At 40.9% G+C, this 14,184-nt stretch overlaps 1 protein-coding gene across 1 annotated transcript in view; it reads left to right on the forward strand.

Annotated features, from left to right (window-relative positions):
• The window catches only part of faf1 (Fas (TNFRSF6) associated factor 1), a 63,510-nt gene that overhangs the window by 18,501 nt on the left and 30,825 nt on the right, over positions 1 to 14,184 (forward strand). The window contains exons 7-8 of the mRNA XM_030727229.1: positions 1,040 to 1,145; positions 7,086 to 7,172. Coding sequence (XP_030583089.1) covers positions 1,040 to 1,145; positions 7,086 to 7,172 — 193 coding nt within the window. The remainder of the gene's footprint in view (positions 1 to 1,039; positions 1,146 to 7,085; positions 7,173 to 14,184) is intronic.

Raw genomic sequence — 14,184 nt, forward strand, 5'->3', positions numbered from 1 at the left:
CGACACCCAGTGGTTATCTGCAAATACCGTTTTAACAGATCACGATGACATTTTATCGGTAAATTGTTCAGTCTCTTCATTACGTCCCGCTGGGTTTATTTGCAGAACTACTGCAAAATTTCTTCTCATTCAGTTTCAGCTTTAGTAGTGCTTTTCCCTCTGCGTCACTGTATTAACTTTATTGTTGTCATTATTCACTGTTATGATCAATGAAAATTTCTTCATGCTGAAGGGACGGCAGGTTAAGATAACTGTAGCACATTCAGGGAACAATACATACTTGATGACTTGCCTACAGCAACTTCAACAAGTCTCTAGATCAGTTTACAGTAACTGTGCCTGCAGTAGCTTTAGGGACTTCTTTTACGGATATGTACAGTGTGAACACCGGGGTCTCTATGCATGATAAAAGTGGGTTTGCGGTGCTTTTAAAACAAACAAAATTAAAAAAGCATTGACATGGCTTAAAATTCAACTGGGAAAATAATTGTTGTTGGTATTCAGCCTCATCTGTTCTTGGAAAAGTGCTCCGTTTGTGCTAATGCATGGGTATGCCACAGGACAATGTTGCTTTTAAGATTTTTTAATTTAAATACATTTTTTGGTTATGAAGTTACTGGAGGCTTTCTTGGGTTTATTTCTTGTCAGTTTTCAGTTTTGTTAACATTAATGCGGACTGATGGACCCCCTGCTGCTGATGTGCAGGTGGTCATAGCTGTTGGAGCCTGCTGTGCTGAACATAGCTCTGGACAGGCTTGTTAAGACATAATCAGTAAAGAAAACGACTTTCCCCCTGAGGAGGCACCCACCTCCATGTGGACCAGCAGGCTACCACTAGTTGACAAGTTTCAGCTTGCCTTTGCTCGACTCAGTCACTGTTAGTGATTATGTATGTTTGTCTTTGCCCTCCTCTTACTCCCATGTCATTATACTATCAACTTGTTTGGATGTTTTCTTTCTGCATCAGTCTGTGTTTTCATTTCCTTTATAGTATTTATCTCTATTTCTTACCATTGAATTTTCCCCCCTTATTGTTTAGTGCTCTTCAGGACTCATTAAACCAAAACTTCCTGCTGGTCATTAGCCACCGTGAGGCTCAGAGGGACTACAACCTCAACTTCCCCGGCTCCAGAACCATACAGGAGGTATGGACACAAACCACACTGGATATCACATTGTCACTTTCTATGCATGCATGTGCACATCACGCAAATTCTCTGTAATGCACCCACATACACACACATCATACACTCACGTAATATTATTCTGCCTTATTCTGATTTCTCATAACACAACTTTCATTCCATTTGCCAAACATTGCTAGTCTATCTCAGCCATCGATTCATTATTCATCACAAATGATCACATTTCAGAGCACATAATTACTCTCACAGCTGCGCTCTGGTACAGCCCCCTCGTTTTCTCTGCTCTGCGTCTTCCTCCCTTTCTCTCTCTCTGCAGTGTCAGCAGTCTAGAAAGGCGTTTAAATGACTGAACATTGTTTGATCTAGGCATGTGGGTGCAGTGGAAAGAGACAGAGTCCATTCACTTTCTTCATCTGAAACTAAACAGTAGACTTTGCAGCCTATGAAATATTTATGGTTACTCAACCTGGACCTGGTGCGAATCCAGTATGCATCTTTATCCATTGGTTATTGCTTTCGCAGCTGCAAATGGATTAAAGGTTAAGGAACATGAGAATGTAAATGTATGCTTGCTTGAATGTGAAGATGAGTCAGCGTGTGTGTCTGTGTCAGTTTGTATGTCCTACATGAGTTCAAATCAGCACTTGAAACTTGTCTTTTAGGCCATGTCCACACTAAGCCCTCATTTAGACTGCTGCGGTGAAGAACCTACGATGTAACTTGCGCAAGTGGCCGACATCATTGCCGGCATTTATGCTTGTGCAGGTGAATCGTGTTAATTACCCTGTGGTCATCTTCTGGTGTTTTAAACAATAGCCGGAAATGCATAGGATGAATTCAAAGTACCGAATGGGCCAATCAGCAGTTGTGGGCTGCATCAGTGTAACGCGTATTTACATTTCTAGGGAGGTGCACATCAGGTCACGCTTTAGGTTACATTAGGTTTCCAGTTATGCCATAGCTATGGCATAGATTTCCCACTGAAACATAAATCCACATTAATAAGTTATTTTTTGACACTTAAGTTTTGCTTTGCAGCCACACTACTCTGTCATTTTAGGTCCCTTAAAATCAAGGATTTTAAAAACTCTGCTAAGCTGGTCTTGATTTGAAAACTAAAGGATTTAGTTTTAATCAGGATGGGTTGAAATAAAGACTGATTGGGTCTCATCAGTCCTTCCCTGATTCTTCACGCCCCATCACATGACCCTTTTCTGGGAGAAAACAAAGGCATGGTTCTTGGCAACCAGTGGTTAATTCAACAAGGAAAACAAATTACAGGTGTTGCTGAGCCTGATGTCCATGCTTGCAGCTGTTCTACAGCTAATTTGTGCATTGTATTAGGCTACAACTGCCTACAAGCGAATGTCCAGGTGTACGTCAGTGGTCATGTTGCATGCATTTTTAGGTGTATGGACAGATATTGCTTTGGTTTCTTTATTAATGGTGTGGAAACCCTGTTTTAATATGAAAACCTAATAGTGTGGATGCAGCCATACATTTATGCTATGTGCTGTCCTGCTCTACTAGTGCAGGGAGAGACCTGAGTAGGCAGCATTCATTGGTCAGTGTGTAGCTGTCAGAAGTAAGAGGAAAATACCCTCAGCAAACCAATCAGGTAGAAGAGTGAAGTCCAACTCTCAGTCCTACAGCACCTCCTTCAAAGTAATTTGAACTGAATTTGAAGGATTTGGCCTGAATATATCAGGTTGTAATTATCTGTATTTAGTTGTTTAATTTCTTTTCTTCTTCTTTCGTTCTTTACATGCTTTTGACTTGTTGTTTATCAGTTTGGTTGTGCTTTACGGTCTCTTTATTTTACATCCAGACCAACTGTTTACTCAAAAGCAACAGTGAAAGGTGTTTATTCTTCCTTGTTCTCTGCAGCCACTGTTGTTCTGGCCTAGGTCCTCATTGCGGTTCAAGATTACACTAATAATAATCAGGCTGCATGCAGGGCCTGTAATGGTGCTAATTGAACAGATTAGTATAACCAGCATCTGAACTGGAGGCAGCTTGCCTCCTCGGACTTCTTTCTTTCTTCTGCGCTCTCCTTTTTTCTCCTTCTTCATCATCTCCCTTTTTCTCTCTCACTCTCTTCTCAGGCAGATGGTTTTGATGAGCACCCACTGTGAACCTTAAGTGTTTCTGCTGGGATTACAAACACTGGGGAGGGGTCCCTGTGGTGTGGGAGGGGGGAACTGTGGACACAGAAAGGAGGCAAAGGACTGTTGGCTTGGTGGGGGTGCTGTAAGAGGCCACAGGGGATAGAGAAGGGACAATGTGGGCTTAAACAGGCCTCCATGTTGCGGTCCTTTCCTTACACATGCTTGTCTTTAGGCATCTCAAGACCCCCTGCAGGGAAAATGAGACCCAGAACTTTAACCTGAATATATCATGTGTATACATCACGTAATGGCTGTCTCAAAAAAGTTTTCGGAGTCAGCATGAGCGAGCAAAAATAGTTGTGGAGTGGAGTTGCTTGCCAGTGGGAGAGATGAAGAAATAGACTCTGAAAAATATCAGACAAAAAGAATAATAAAAGATACCAACAGGAAGGGGAATGCTTTTCTGTCAACAGAAATATCTTGGACGCAACAAAGTGGTAACACCATATTCAGCCTGACTGACACTCTTTTCTGGTATACTGTGTCCAATCTCACATATGGACACCACTACAGAGCACCTTTCTTTCCCCATTCTCTCTTTTGTCTTTACTGAAGACTAACCGATGGTCCCTACTTGTGCATATCAATAAGGATGGAGTCTTGTCTTCTTGTTTGTCTTTGCCAAAGACTGTGGCTTTGCCTTGTGGCTCTCAGGGAGCTGCCCTTACCCCTCCCTTTCTGTTCCTTCATTCTCCATCTCTCTCCCAGTGTCCCTTTTCCACTTTCTTTCTTCTCCATCTCTAGAGCTCAAGGCTGTGTAGACTCTGATTGGCATTACCAGACAAGACTGTGGGGGTAAGTTGCTGGCTAGCTTCTGAGCTAAGCTGGAGAGCAAATGTTTGCCAGGGAAGTAGAGGGTAGAATAGGCATGGCTGCCGGGTCCTGAGTTGTCCGTGACCAGACCAGTTGTCCTGGGGATTTCCCTCGTCTACTGCCCCCACCCCCCCAGGGCTGTGGCGGGGCCGGGCCCCATCCTTGCTCCGCAGCTGGGCAACATATAGGAACCAAATGCAGACAGGGGCTAGAGAGCTGAGAAAAGGAGGGTTGGATCGAAAAAGAAATGAAAGAAAGGCATCTGGTGCTTAGGGGAGATGAAGAAAGAGAGAGGGAGCTTGTGACTGTTTAACGGAAACCTTTCCTTTTCTTTGATTTGCTTCCAGCCAAGGATTACAGGCAATTGGCATTTACAATGATTGGATCATTAATTTTGCCGTGAGGCATATTGCCCAGCAGCTCAGCACCACTGCCAGTTTAGCTAATGTTGTGTATAACTGGCTCGTACACCCCTGCCTCATCTCAACATAAACAGCCGTACACAGCTTGCAGCACTGTATTGGACTGTGATATAAATCCTTTTATGCTCCCTTGAAGGCATTTTCTTTACATTTTATCATATGTATGTAGAAGTCAGGTCAGCTACCTTTCACAAGCCCCTGAATTGTTGATGCCATGTTTTGCTTAATAAGCCTATAATGACATTTCAAATGTTTGACTTTAAACAAGGGGTACAAGTCTGAATTATTTGTAAGTAGGAATTTGCTATGTATGTGTTACTGAGAGGCAGCTATTAAATGCAATTGTTTTCATTTGTTTCAGTCTTACTTATTAGTCATATGGCTGTTGTGGTAGACAGGGGGCAGCATTAGACAATATTGCTCCACGATTGCTGCTGTGGCCAACACATACAGTGCTCTGTAACTGAGGGCTGCAACAAGAAATTCAGCTACCTGAGTTAAGGTCAGGCATACTGTCAGCCTAGTCTTTAGGTTCTTATCTGTCCTTCTTAATTTAGTTTTTCTTTATATGGCTTTAGTCGTTTCTCATAAGAGCATTATATTTCATATGTCCAGAAAGGCTTGAATGACTGCCTTCAGGTTTCGATGGTGTAGTTTCAGGTGGGTAAGCTTGCTGTGTAGCTGTGTTTTTTTTTTTTTTCTCTTTCTCTATGGTGAGATCAGATTGTCCTTTGCCAGGTGCCTTTTACTGTCTGTCTCCACTCCTCCTCCACCTCTCACCTTCACTTTCTCTGTGGTGGGCGTAAGTTTGTTGTTTCTCTGATGCTGCTTTAACCTCTGACTGCAGTCTCTTCATTACTAGTGTTTATGCCTCTCCTTTCCTCCCTTTTCCCCTCTATTCATCGGCCAGCCAGCCGGTCAGTCAAATCCCTGTAGTCTGGCTGGTCAAACATAGATATTACACTCTGTAATAACACTGGCCACCCGCTTTGACCCCAGCCTGCTGTCCTGATCACAGCCTCTCTTCATAAGGATAGGCACTGGGCAGTGTGGTGTGGGATTTACGATGGAAAGGCAAAGGATGGACTGTGCCACTCATTTATTATTGTTCTTTTATTCTTTTCTCTGCTTATTTGTACTCTGAATTGCTTTGCTGTGCTGTGAACAGCAACAATGAAATATGATTTCTATGCATGATTGATAACATCCATCCATCCATTTTCTTCTGCTTATCCTTTTCAGGGTTGCAGGGGGGCTGGAGCCTATTCTAGCTGTAGAGAAAAAGTCCTGCTCAAAAATTTTAATTTGATTTTTGTTGTGATTTTTTTTTTCCAAAGGATTTTGGTTCCCACTAACCTTTGTTATATTATTTTGTTCTCAATAAATTCACAGTTTATGCCAGTAAAGATTATCAACTTTCATTCATCCAAGTCCAATATGTGATTGAAGTATTCCTTACCTTTTTCTTTTTTTAGCATTTCCTTTATAAAAGGATAATACAAGTAATTCTGATTGTGCTCCCAGACTGTTTTTAAAGCACATATAAATGCAAAGTGCGGTAATAAGTAGTATTACGGTGCAAGCTGCCAAGCATAGTCTGCCTTCATAATCTTTACAGTTCAGTGTGTTGCACAGGCTTTCCTGCTTTGCCTGAGATTGGCTTTGACTTTGTGTTTGTAGCATTCTTTAAGTTTCCACCTCCATGACCAGCAGCCACGAATATGCTCAAGGATCCATCTCTCCTCGGTGCTTGTTACAAAGACAGGATTTGCCCTGTGTGTGTGGAGGGATCTTTGCTCCACAATAGATAGTTTTCTCAGCGTCAGTGTTCAGCCCTGCGGGCCTGAACGACTGAATCCTGCAGAACAAATGCACTAGAATCCACGGCCGCCAGCGTTCAGACACCGACGGGGCTTTGATCAGGGTTGACTGGCGCACATCAGGCTGGCGTTAGGGCTTTAAACCAACAACCCAGTGGCTGGTGTAATGCAACGCTTGGTGGGACAGGCGCTCCTGGCTGCTAACTGTTTAAAAGCAAGGAGTGTTATTAAGTGATGCAGATACAGCGTCCGCACATGAATGGGAGAAGAGAAATACTGTTCATTTCAGAGCGTGGGGCTGTTGTTGCTGGGAATTAGCAGTGGCATCTGAAGAATGCTGATAACACTGGCTGTCTTTTTTTCCCCCCCCTTTTTTCCCTTTCCTTTGCCCTCCTTTGACTTGTGAAGTCATTTATTCTCTGCCTCTTCTGTGCTACTGAGGGGAGGATAGCTGCTAAAATTTACAACATTGTATGCACTGTAATGAAGCAATTCAAGGAATATTTTCCAATTATATTGATGCCAAATCTGTTTTTTTTTTTTTTTTTTTTTTGCTGGCCAGAATCTAAAGAGCGATATCAAAGCTCTTGTTGTACAGTTAAAAGGAGCTGTTTGTGATTTTCTTCAGTGCTTGTTTTTGTCATTACTGATATTACACGTGTCTGAGTTTTGTCTTGTGAGTGAACAATAATATACAATAATTTTCTCTGTTTGCAGGTGAAGAGAAATATTTCAGACTTGACCAACATCCCAGTCCGGCATCAGCAGTGGGAGGGTTGGCCTGCATCAGCATCTGATGATTCTGTAAGAGGCACATACACACAAAAATGCAAGATGCCCAAAGTCAGCCAAGCTATTCATCAGGGAAGATTTTCCATAGGTGTTTAAATCAGTGATAATATACAATAAAGATAAAGAGTGATAAACTTGCAGTGCTCCCACTGTTCAAGAATTTGGACAACCTCAAAAAGGGGTGCAGAGTCTATAGACTAAGGTTGTGACCAGCCTGAATTCTTTAAGATTATATATATATATATATATATATATATATATATATATATATATATATATATATATATATATATATATATATATATAATTTTACTTAAAGAATCCCGGCTTTTCTCATTTTTGATTGACTGGAACATAAATTGAGTTTCACTTTCAGTATTATGAGACATTGTTTCACTTTCTGTTTAGCAAATGCTTTTGAAAATGTAAAAAACCATCAAATTACTTTTTTGAGGCTTGTTCTTAAAATCATCTGTGCCAATTTTGGTGAGCATTGGGGGAAAAAATTTGTGATCTGTAAACAAATTTTAAATCTTGGGATAAAATCCATCATGACTGTTGCAAAATTAGGCAACAGAAGCATGCATTACCGAACACACAAAACATTTCTTTGAGACTAAACACATGTTGCTTATTTCAGTGCACCCTAGTGGCCAAGTGCCCCAAAATTGTTTGATTTTGATAGAGCCTTTGCTCTATCAACATTGCTGGGATGTGATTTTGATTCCCGTTTGGCAGATTTTCTGTTAATTTCAGCAGGATATGATTGTCAAATAATCAAAAATCCTTATGAATTTTCTGAGGATCGGTCTAAAGATAATCTGTGTACATTTTTGGTGTTAGATTGGAAAAAAATTGCAGCCTGTGAAAAATGCTATGAACTATTCTTTATTCAAGGAATGCATTGGTAATGCACTTCTGAAAATCTGTTACATGCTTCAAAAACTATGTGCTCTAAGAAAAAAGAAAAAAAAAGCTACATGAATATATATCTTTCCAGTTTCTGTCCATTGGTTTTTGCTGGAGTACTCGAGGCACAGAAAACTGGCATTGACTGTCCCCAAACTTTTTGCAAGTTTCTTTCATGTCTTTTGTCCGGTCTCCCTTCCCCCACCCCCAACCAGTCGTGGTTTATTGCTGCCCCTCCCTGAGCCTGATTCTGCCAGAGGTTTCTTCCTGTTAAAAGGGAGTTTTCCTTCCCACTGTTGCCAAGTGCTTGCTCATAGGGCAGGGGTCATCAACTACATTTGTCCAAGGGCTGGAATTTTTCTCAGCAGACAGTGTAAGGGCCAGATGACCATGATGGCCATCTACCCGCCCGGTCCCCCCCGTGAACATACCGTGTGAGAAACCCTCACAGGAAAGGAGACGGGAGCCCCACACAGGCTGGGGAGTAGGCTTGGCAGCCATTAATGATCCTTCCGCAGGATCATCAACGGAAATGTTGTTACAACTTTTACTTCCTTTAGTTAGACAAGTTTGATCGTGGAGCATTTTTTTCGACACAAAACAAGGTTAGACTCACCTTCAGCTGCGTTTACAATCTGATCACCACCAACAAAAGCCGGCTCCTCAGTACAGCCAGAAAATGCTTGAAGTCACATGGTCCGACCTTGCATTCTGATTGGTTCTAGGGACATGGAGGCATTTACGGGCAATGGGAAGTGGTGTTTGGAGGCTTTTGTTGATTCAGACTAGTCAGAGAAGGGTATTTAACGGGTTATGACGTGACGTGATTGATTGGCATATACTACCTGTGGCAGTACTATTCGGGGGGCTGGATGGAAAGCTAGGGCGGGCCGGATGTGACCCACGGACCACCAGTTGACATTCCCTGTTATAGGGGGTCATCTGATTGTTGGGGTTTTCTGTATGTTATTGTAGGGTCTTTACCTTACAGCATAAAGCTCCTTGGGGTGACTGTTGTTGTGATTTGGCGCTACATGAATAAAATTGAATTGAACTGAAAGTTTTGGAAGTTGTTCCACTCTCTCTGATCTGTGCCAAAACAGCTGTCAGAAGTATGAGAGTAAGATGTTAAAGGTAATTAAGACGTCAAAGATGGTTCCCATTCTGTGCCCTCTGTCTGTAGACATTAAAGCTCACATCATTCGGTCCTGCTGACCTCTCTTGTCCCAGAGTTGCCCTTCCCAGCCATTCACCCTACACACAGTCAAGCTGATCAGAGGCAGCCCTCATACAGAACTTTGAGGAACCTCTGACCCCTTTTGTCTCACCCCTTCTTTGACAGCATATGTGTTCCCATGCTAATTGTTTGGGATGTTTTCATGGCTACATTGAGAATCTGTTGTGCACACATTCTTCCAGCTAACAATTTTAATTTTGGTCTTTATAATTGTTTGTTTTGGTGTATTAGTTTTGACTTTTTTTTTCCATACATGTCATGTGTGTCTTGTACTAGAATTAGCTGCAAAAGCAATGCATAATTGTAATTCACGAGGAGAAACTTGTTGCTTTATACAGTGATACATGGGAGTAGTCTGTTATATTTGTTACCCATTATTCCTATTACAAAAACTCAAAGTGGATGCACAATGACTGCACCTGTTTTTTGACTCAAAGTAAAGCTTTTAATACTGACAGTATTAAAAGTACCCGTAAACCTACATAAAAAGGGCAAAGGATAAAAGGTTACGCTTTTACATTACGAATGATTGTTTGCTTTATTTTGTTCCGTGACAGCTCAGAGCAGCCAATTGTAAATCCAGTAACCACCAAACAAACCATAGTGATATGATGCAGATTTTCCATTGTTAGCATTATCTTTGGAGACTTCCAATTATGCGATCAGTAAACAGCCCGGGATCGCAAAGGAAATACAAATCTTACTGCAAAGCTGAAAGCACATTGTGGGCATGTGGTGCAATGACTGACCTCAGTCTTGAGTGGAAATGTTCCTGTACTACACCACCAAATTATTTATTGCAAATTATTACTATTCAGGGTCTGAACCACATGATGCAAGGAAGAGCACCAGTTACAGATATTTTCACCCCCAAAAAAGTTCTTAAAAAAAAGTAAAAAAAAAAAAAGGTTGGTGTTGTATAAAGTGTAAAACAAGGTGCAATGATTTATAAGTAATGGAAACTGTAAAACTGATTAAAAAAACACTATATATATATAAACAAATGTAAAATATATTTATGTAAAATAATTTACAACTTATAAAATGTATTTATATTTATCCAGTATCTACTATTTTTTTTTTTACTATCAACATCAGATTATCAATTTCTCACTTAAATAGATAAAAGTTAGGAAACATAGGGAAAGAGTTGAGAGGAATGACATGCAGTATTCATCACACCAATGACACTGCTGAAGGCATTTGCACCCTTGTGGTATGTTCCATAATCATTAAGCAATTTAAAAATATGGACACAGATGTTGAATGGATGCTCATTTTCTGCTAATCTCAGTTTAAAGTTAAGATAAGTAAGAATAACATAAGATTTGTGGGTTTTATATTTGGACTTTTGCAATCTGTATTCTGGTTTTCAGTGGGCCTCAGCTTGTCACACTCAACTGTGGATATAATGGCCAGCGATCACAAATATATTACCATAGGCCCGGTCAGCCTTTGACTATCACACGTCTGCAGTGTCTGTGTTTCCTTGGATGAGGAGATATTAAAAAGTATAGAGAAGAGACAGAAGTGCAATAATGGCCTCTGCACTAGCTATAGCCCTCTTATTGAAACGTCTGAAGGTATTAACAGAGAAAGCCAAGGGCTTGGCTGGTCTAACAGTCGGGTAGGGAGCCAGTGTTAGTGTCTAGCTCATTAGCCCAGTCTCATCTCCCGGGGTTTGGGCCAATAAATATGGCAGCCAGAGGCCCAAGGTTACATTTAGCTCCACGCACTATCCAGCTTGCAGTGGAATCGATTACTACTTAACTCTTCTCTGCTTTGTGTGATACCAATGTGTTCACCTGTGCAATTGTGTGTGTGTGTGTGTGTGTGTGTGTGTGTGTGTGTGTGTGTGTGTGTGTGTGTCTATATATATATATATATATATATATATATATATATATATACATACATTTTGAGTTATATCAGTTTTTTTTTAACTGTAAATTGTGTTTTATTTAAATAGATAAACTGTTGATATAAATACAAAAATAATTATACATTTTTAAGGCAAACATGCATGTCATTATTAGGTATAATATGTTTAGTACGGGTACAGAAAATTTGTCATTAGATTCACAGGAATTCACAGCACCTACTGTGATAGTGTCAGTGAAATTGCCTTCAATGCTGCTGTAGCTGTATAGCTGGTTGCTTTTATAGGCATATAGAGTACGTTTTCATTCATATCACAGTTCATGTAGTTGATCAACTACTCAGAGTATCAGTTTCTTCTCTCGGTTATTCTTGTGCTGTGAGAAAGTTATTTGAGTTGGTGTAATGTTAGTGTAATTATGTCATGTATTGTTGGAGTACAGAAAGTGGTTTGTTAGGAAGAAATTCTCACCTTTCCAGGAAACTAGTGGTTATGTGATGTGTCAGCCCCTGATGTTATTCACTCAGTGTTTGCCATTGAAATTCAAAGCCTTATGGTGATCAGAAATTGGATCAGGATGCATAAGGCTCTCATGGCAATGAACAACAGATCAGTTTATTCAGTGTTTGGTTATTGTATGTGTTCTTAGACTAAAGGAGTTAAGTGTGAATTTAAGTGGCTGGGACATAGTATTACCAGTGTAATGAGATGCTCTTTTCTAGCAGGCAGATTAAGCTGACCTGTTTAAAGGGAAAAAAATGTAAATCAGGTTACTCTAAATGTCATTATCTTTGGCAATGTTTTATCTGCTATACGTTACATTCTTAAGTCTTATTCAAATTCACCATCAAACATGGTCACTAATGTGAACACATTCCTATTCAAAGCATAGAAAACATTTTCTCAGTTTTCTTTATCTCTTCTTGCTTGTTTAATATTTCATAAATAATTTAAAATCAGAGTCCTCAATGTGATATTTACCCAGAGCACATTTGGTTGACGAATGTGCAGCTGTTCATGATGAGCAATTTAAAAAAATTTTTAACATTGTTTTGTGTGCTATGCTTAAGATATTCTTATAGATTCATTAGAATACAGTTTGTATTATTTACTAGTAGTAGAGATCCATGTGGGGAAAACAAACTGTTTTTGTGGCTGTTTGTTTTAGCATTTGTTTGAATTTTCTTTGGGTTTACTGCATCACAGACGTCTTGACAGAGCTGGAAAAAGTTCTCAGTCAGAGAAAAAAGTATGTTGGACTTTGCTATAGTTTAAATTTGATAAAATTCATTTTCTCCAAGTAGAGCAAACCAAATACTCTGGCATCATTTGCCAGATCACGACATCAAATGTCATGAGCTACCTCTGCCAGATTCCCCCTCATTCTTGTGGCATTGACAAAGCTGCTGTGAATAGTATAGAGCTTTGTAACAAGACATTCACTTGCTTCGCTTATTGCAAATATAATGATTGAGCCTCTGTCCTCGCCTTCCCCGTGACTTTCCCCTTAACATTTCAGCATAGAGAGTCTCTGGACAGGCCTCGTCTCATTGGAGCAGCTTTGATTGGCAGTCCTTCCTCCGTACCTGTTGGAGTGATTGACAGTCAGTGGGACATCCTTATTACATCCCCCCATCTCTGCACCCCTCCACCACCACCCGCCCGCCCTTCTAGCCAGTAATTGCTGACATTTATGCAGTGTTTCATGGTGTTTGCTAATGTATTAATGCCACAGAGCCTCTGAGGTGCCTTGCCTTATAGGGCAGCACCTCCCTCCATTTCCCAGCTGGCATTACTGGAATCCTCCCCTACCTGATAGGGGCCTATGAAACCAATTATTGGTGGGTGGGTGGGGTGGGGGGGCTTGTGGTTTCCATGACAGCAGGGCTCAGCGGTAAACTCAGGCATAGCCCCCTCGCTTGTGCAATTGGCCTCCTTCAGGTGACATTCAGAACTGAGTTAGTCTGTTTGTATCATTTTCTAGCTCACCTTAAATTCTTTTGTTTTTCCTTCTTTGTGTGAAGCTTCCATCTCACTAAATCTTTTATTTGAGGAGAAAGATGCTTCTCCTCCCAAGCTTGGCCGCACTGTAGACCTTCTTACTGCATATTAGCTGAAAACAATGTTATCTATTCCACTGACCCAACAGTCATATATTTAACCTTGTAAGTATCTTCATCTAAGCTCAATGTAGCCTGTAATACAGAAACCAACAGTTGTTCAAGGTGGAGTTCACGTCACTGTTTTCCAAATCCTTTCCCTTAAATCATCCTGCTCCCTATCTTCGCTCTCTCTTTTCTTCTCTTGCTTCAAAAATGACATAGTAGAATAAGGTGGTATACTGCGGTTGTGGTTGCCTTCAGTGCAGCTGTCAGTGGTAATTATCTCACACTCACAGCCAGACACCTAATCCAAACACTGCCTACACTGGAAAAGAAAAAATGAAACACAGAAAGAATGAAGAGAGAGAAAGGGAGGAAAAAGAATGATAGAGAACAGGGGAAAAAAAAGGTTGACTGGGAGAGGAAAAGGAGGGAGGGGGTAAGGGAGAGAGAAAATTCTTCCCCTGTATCGGCCCCTGAATGCTTAGAGCTTCAATGAAAGTGTTAATTAAAAGAATCCAAAAAAGAGGAGCCAGTTCCTTTTGTGTAGAGATGTGGGAGAGGGTCATTTTGGGGGTTAACCTCAGCCCCTCAGCCCTTGTGCCCTGCGGCGCTTCAACCTTGTTTCCACGTTTTACCACTGAGCCGTCAAGCTGCACTTGTGTACCTCAACATCGGGAGAAGCCATTGGGTCAATGTGAGGAAGAGGACTGAGAGGCACTCAACTTTTTTTTTTTTTTTTTTTTTTTTTCCATGTCAGCCCAAACCCTCCAGGCTGTCTTTGACAGGGAAAGTGATCAACTTTATTTATACACTTATTAGGTCCTCAGACAAAAGCCTCTCATTGTGAGTAGTGGGGGTAAAGGGGTTTATGGGGATCCTCTCGCCAGTCTGTGT

The sequence above is a fragment of the Archocentrus centrarchus genome, chromosome 4 (genome assembly GCF_007364275.1).
Source record: "Archocentrus centrarchus isolate MPI-CPG fArcCen1 chromosome 4, fArcCen1, whole genome shotgun sequence".
In the NCBI taxonomy this organism is placed as follows: domain Eukaryota; kingdom Metazoa; phylum Chordata; class Actinopteri; order Cichliformes; family Cichlidae; genus Archocentrus; species Archocentrus centrarchus.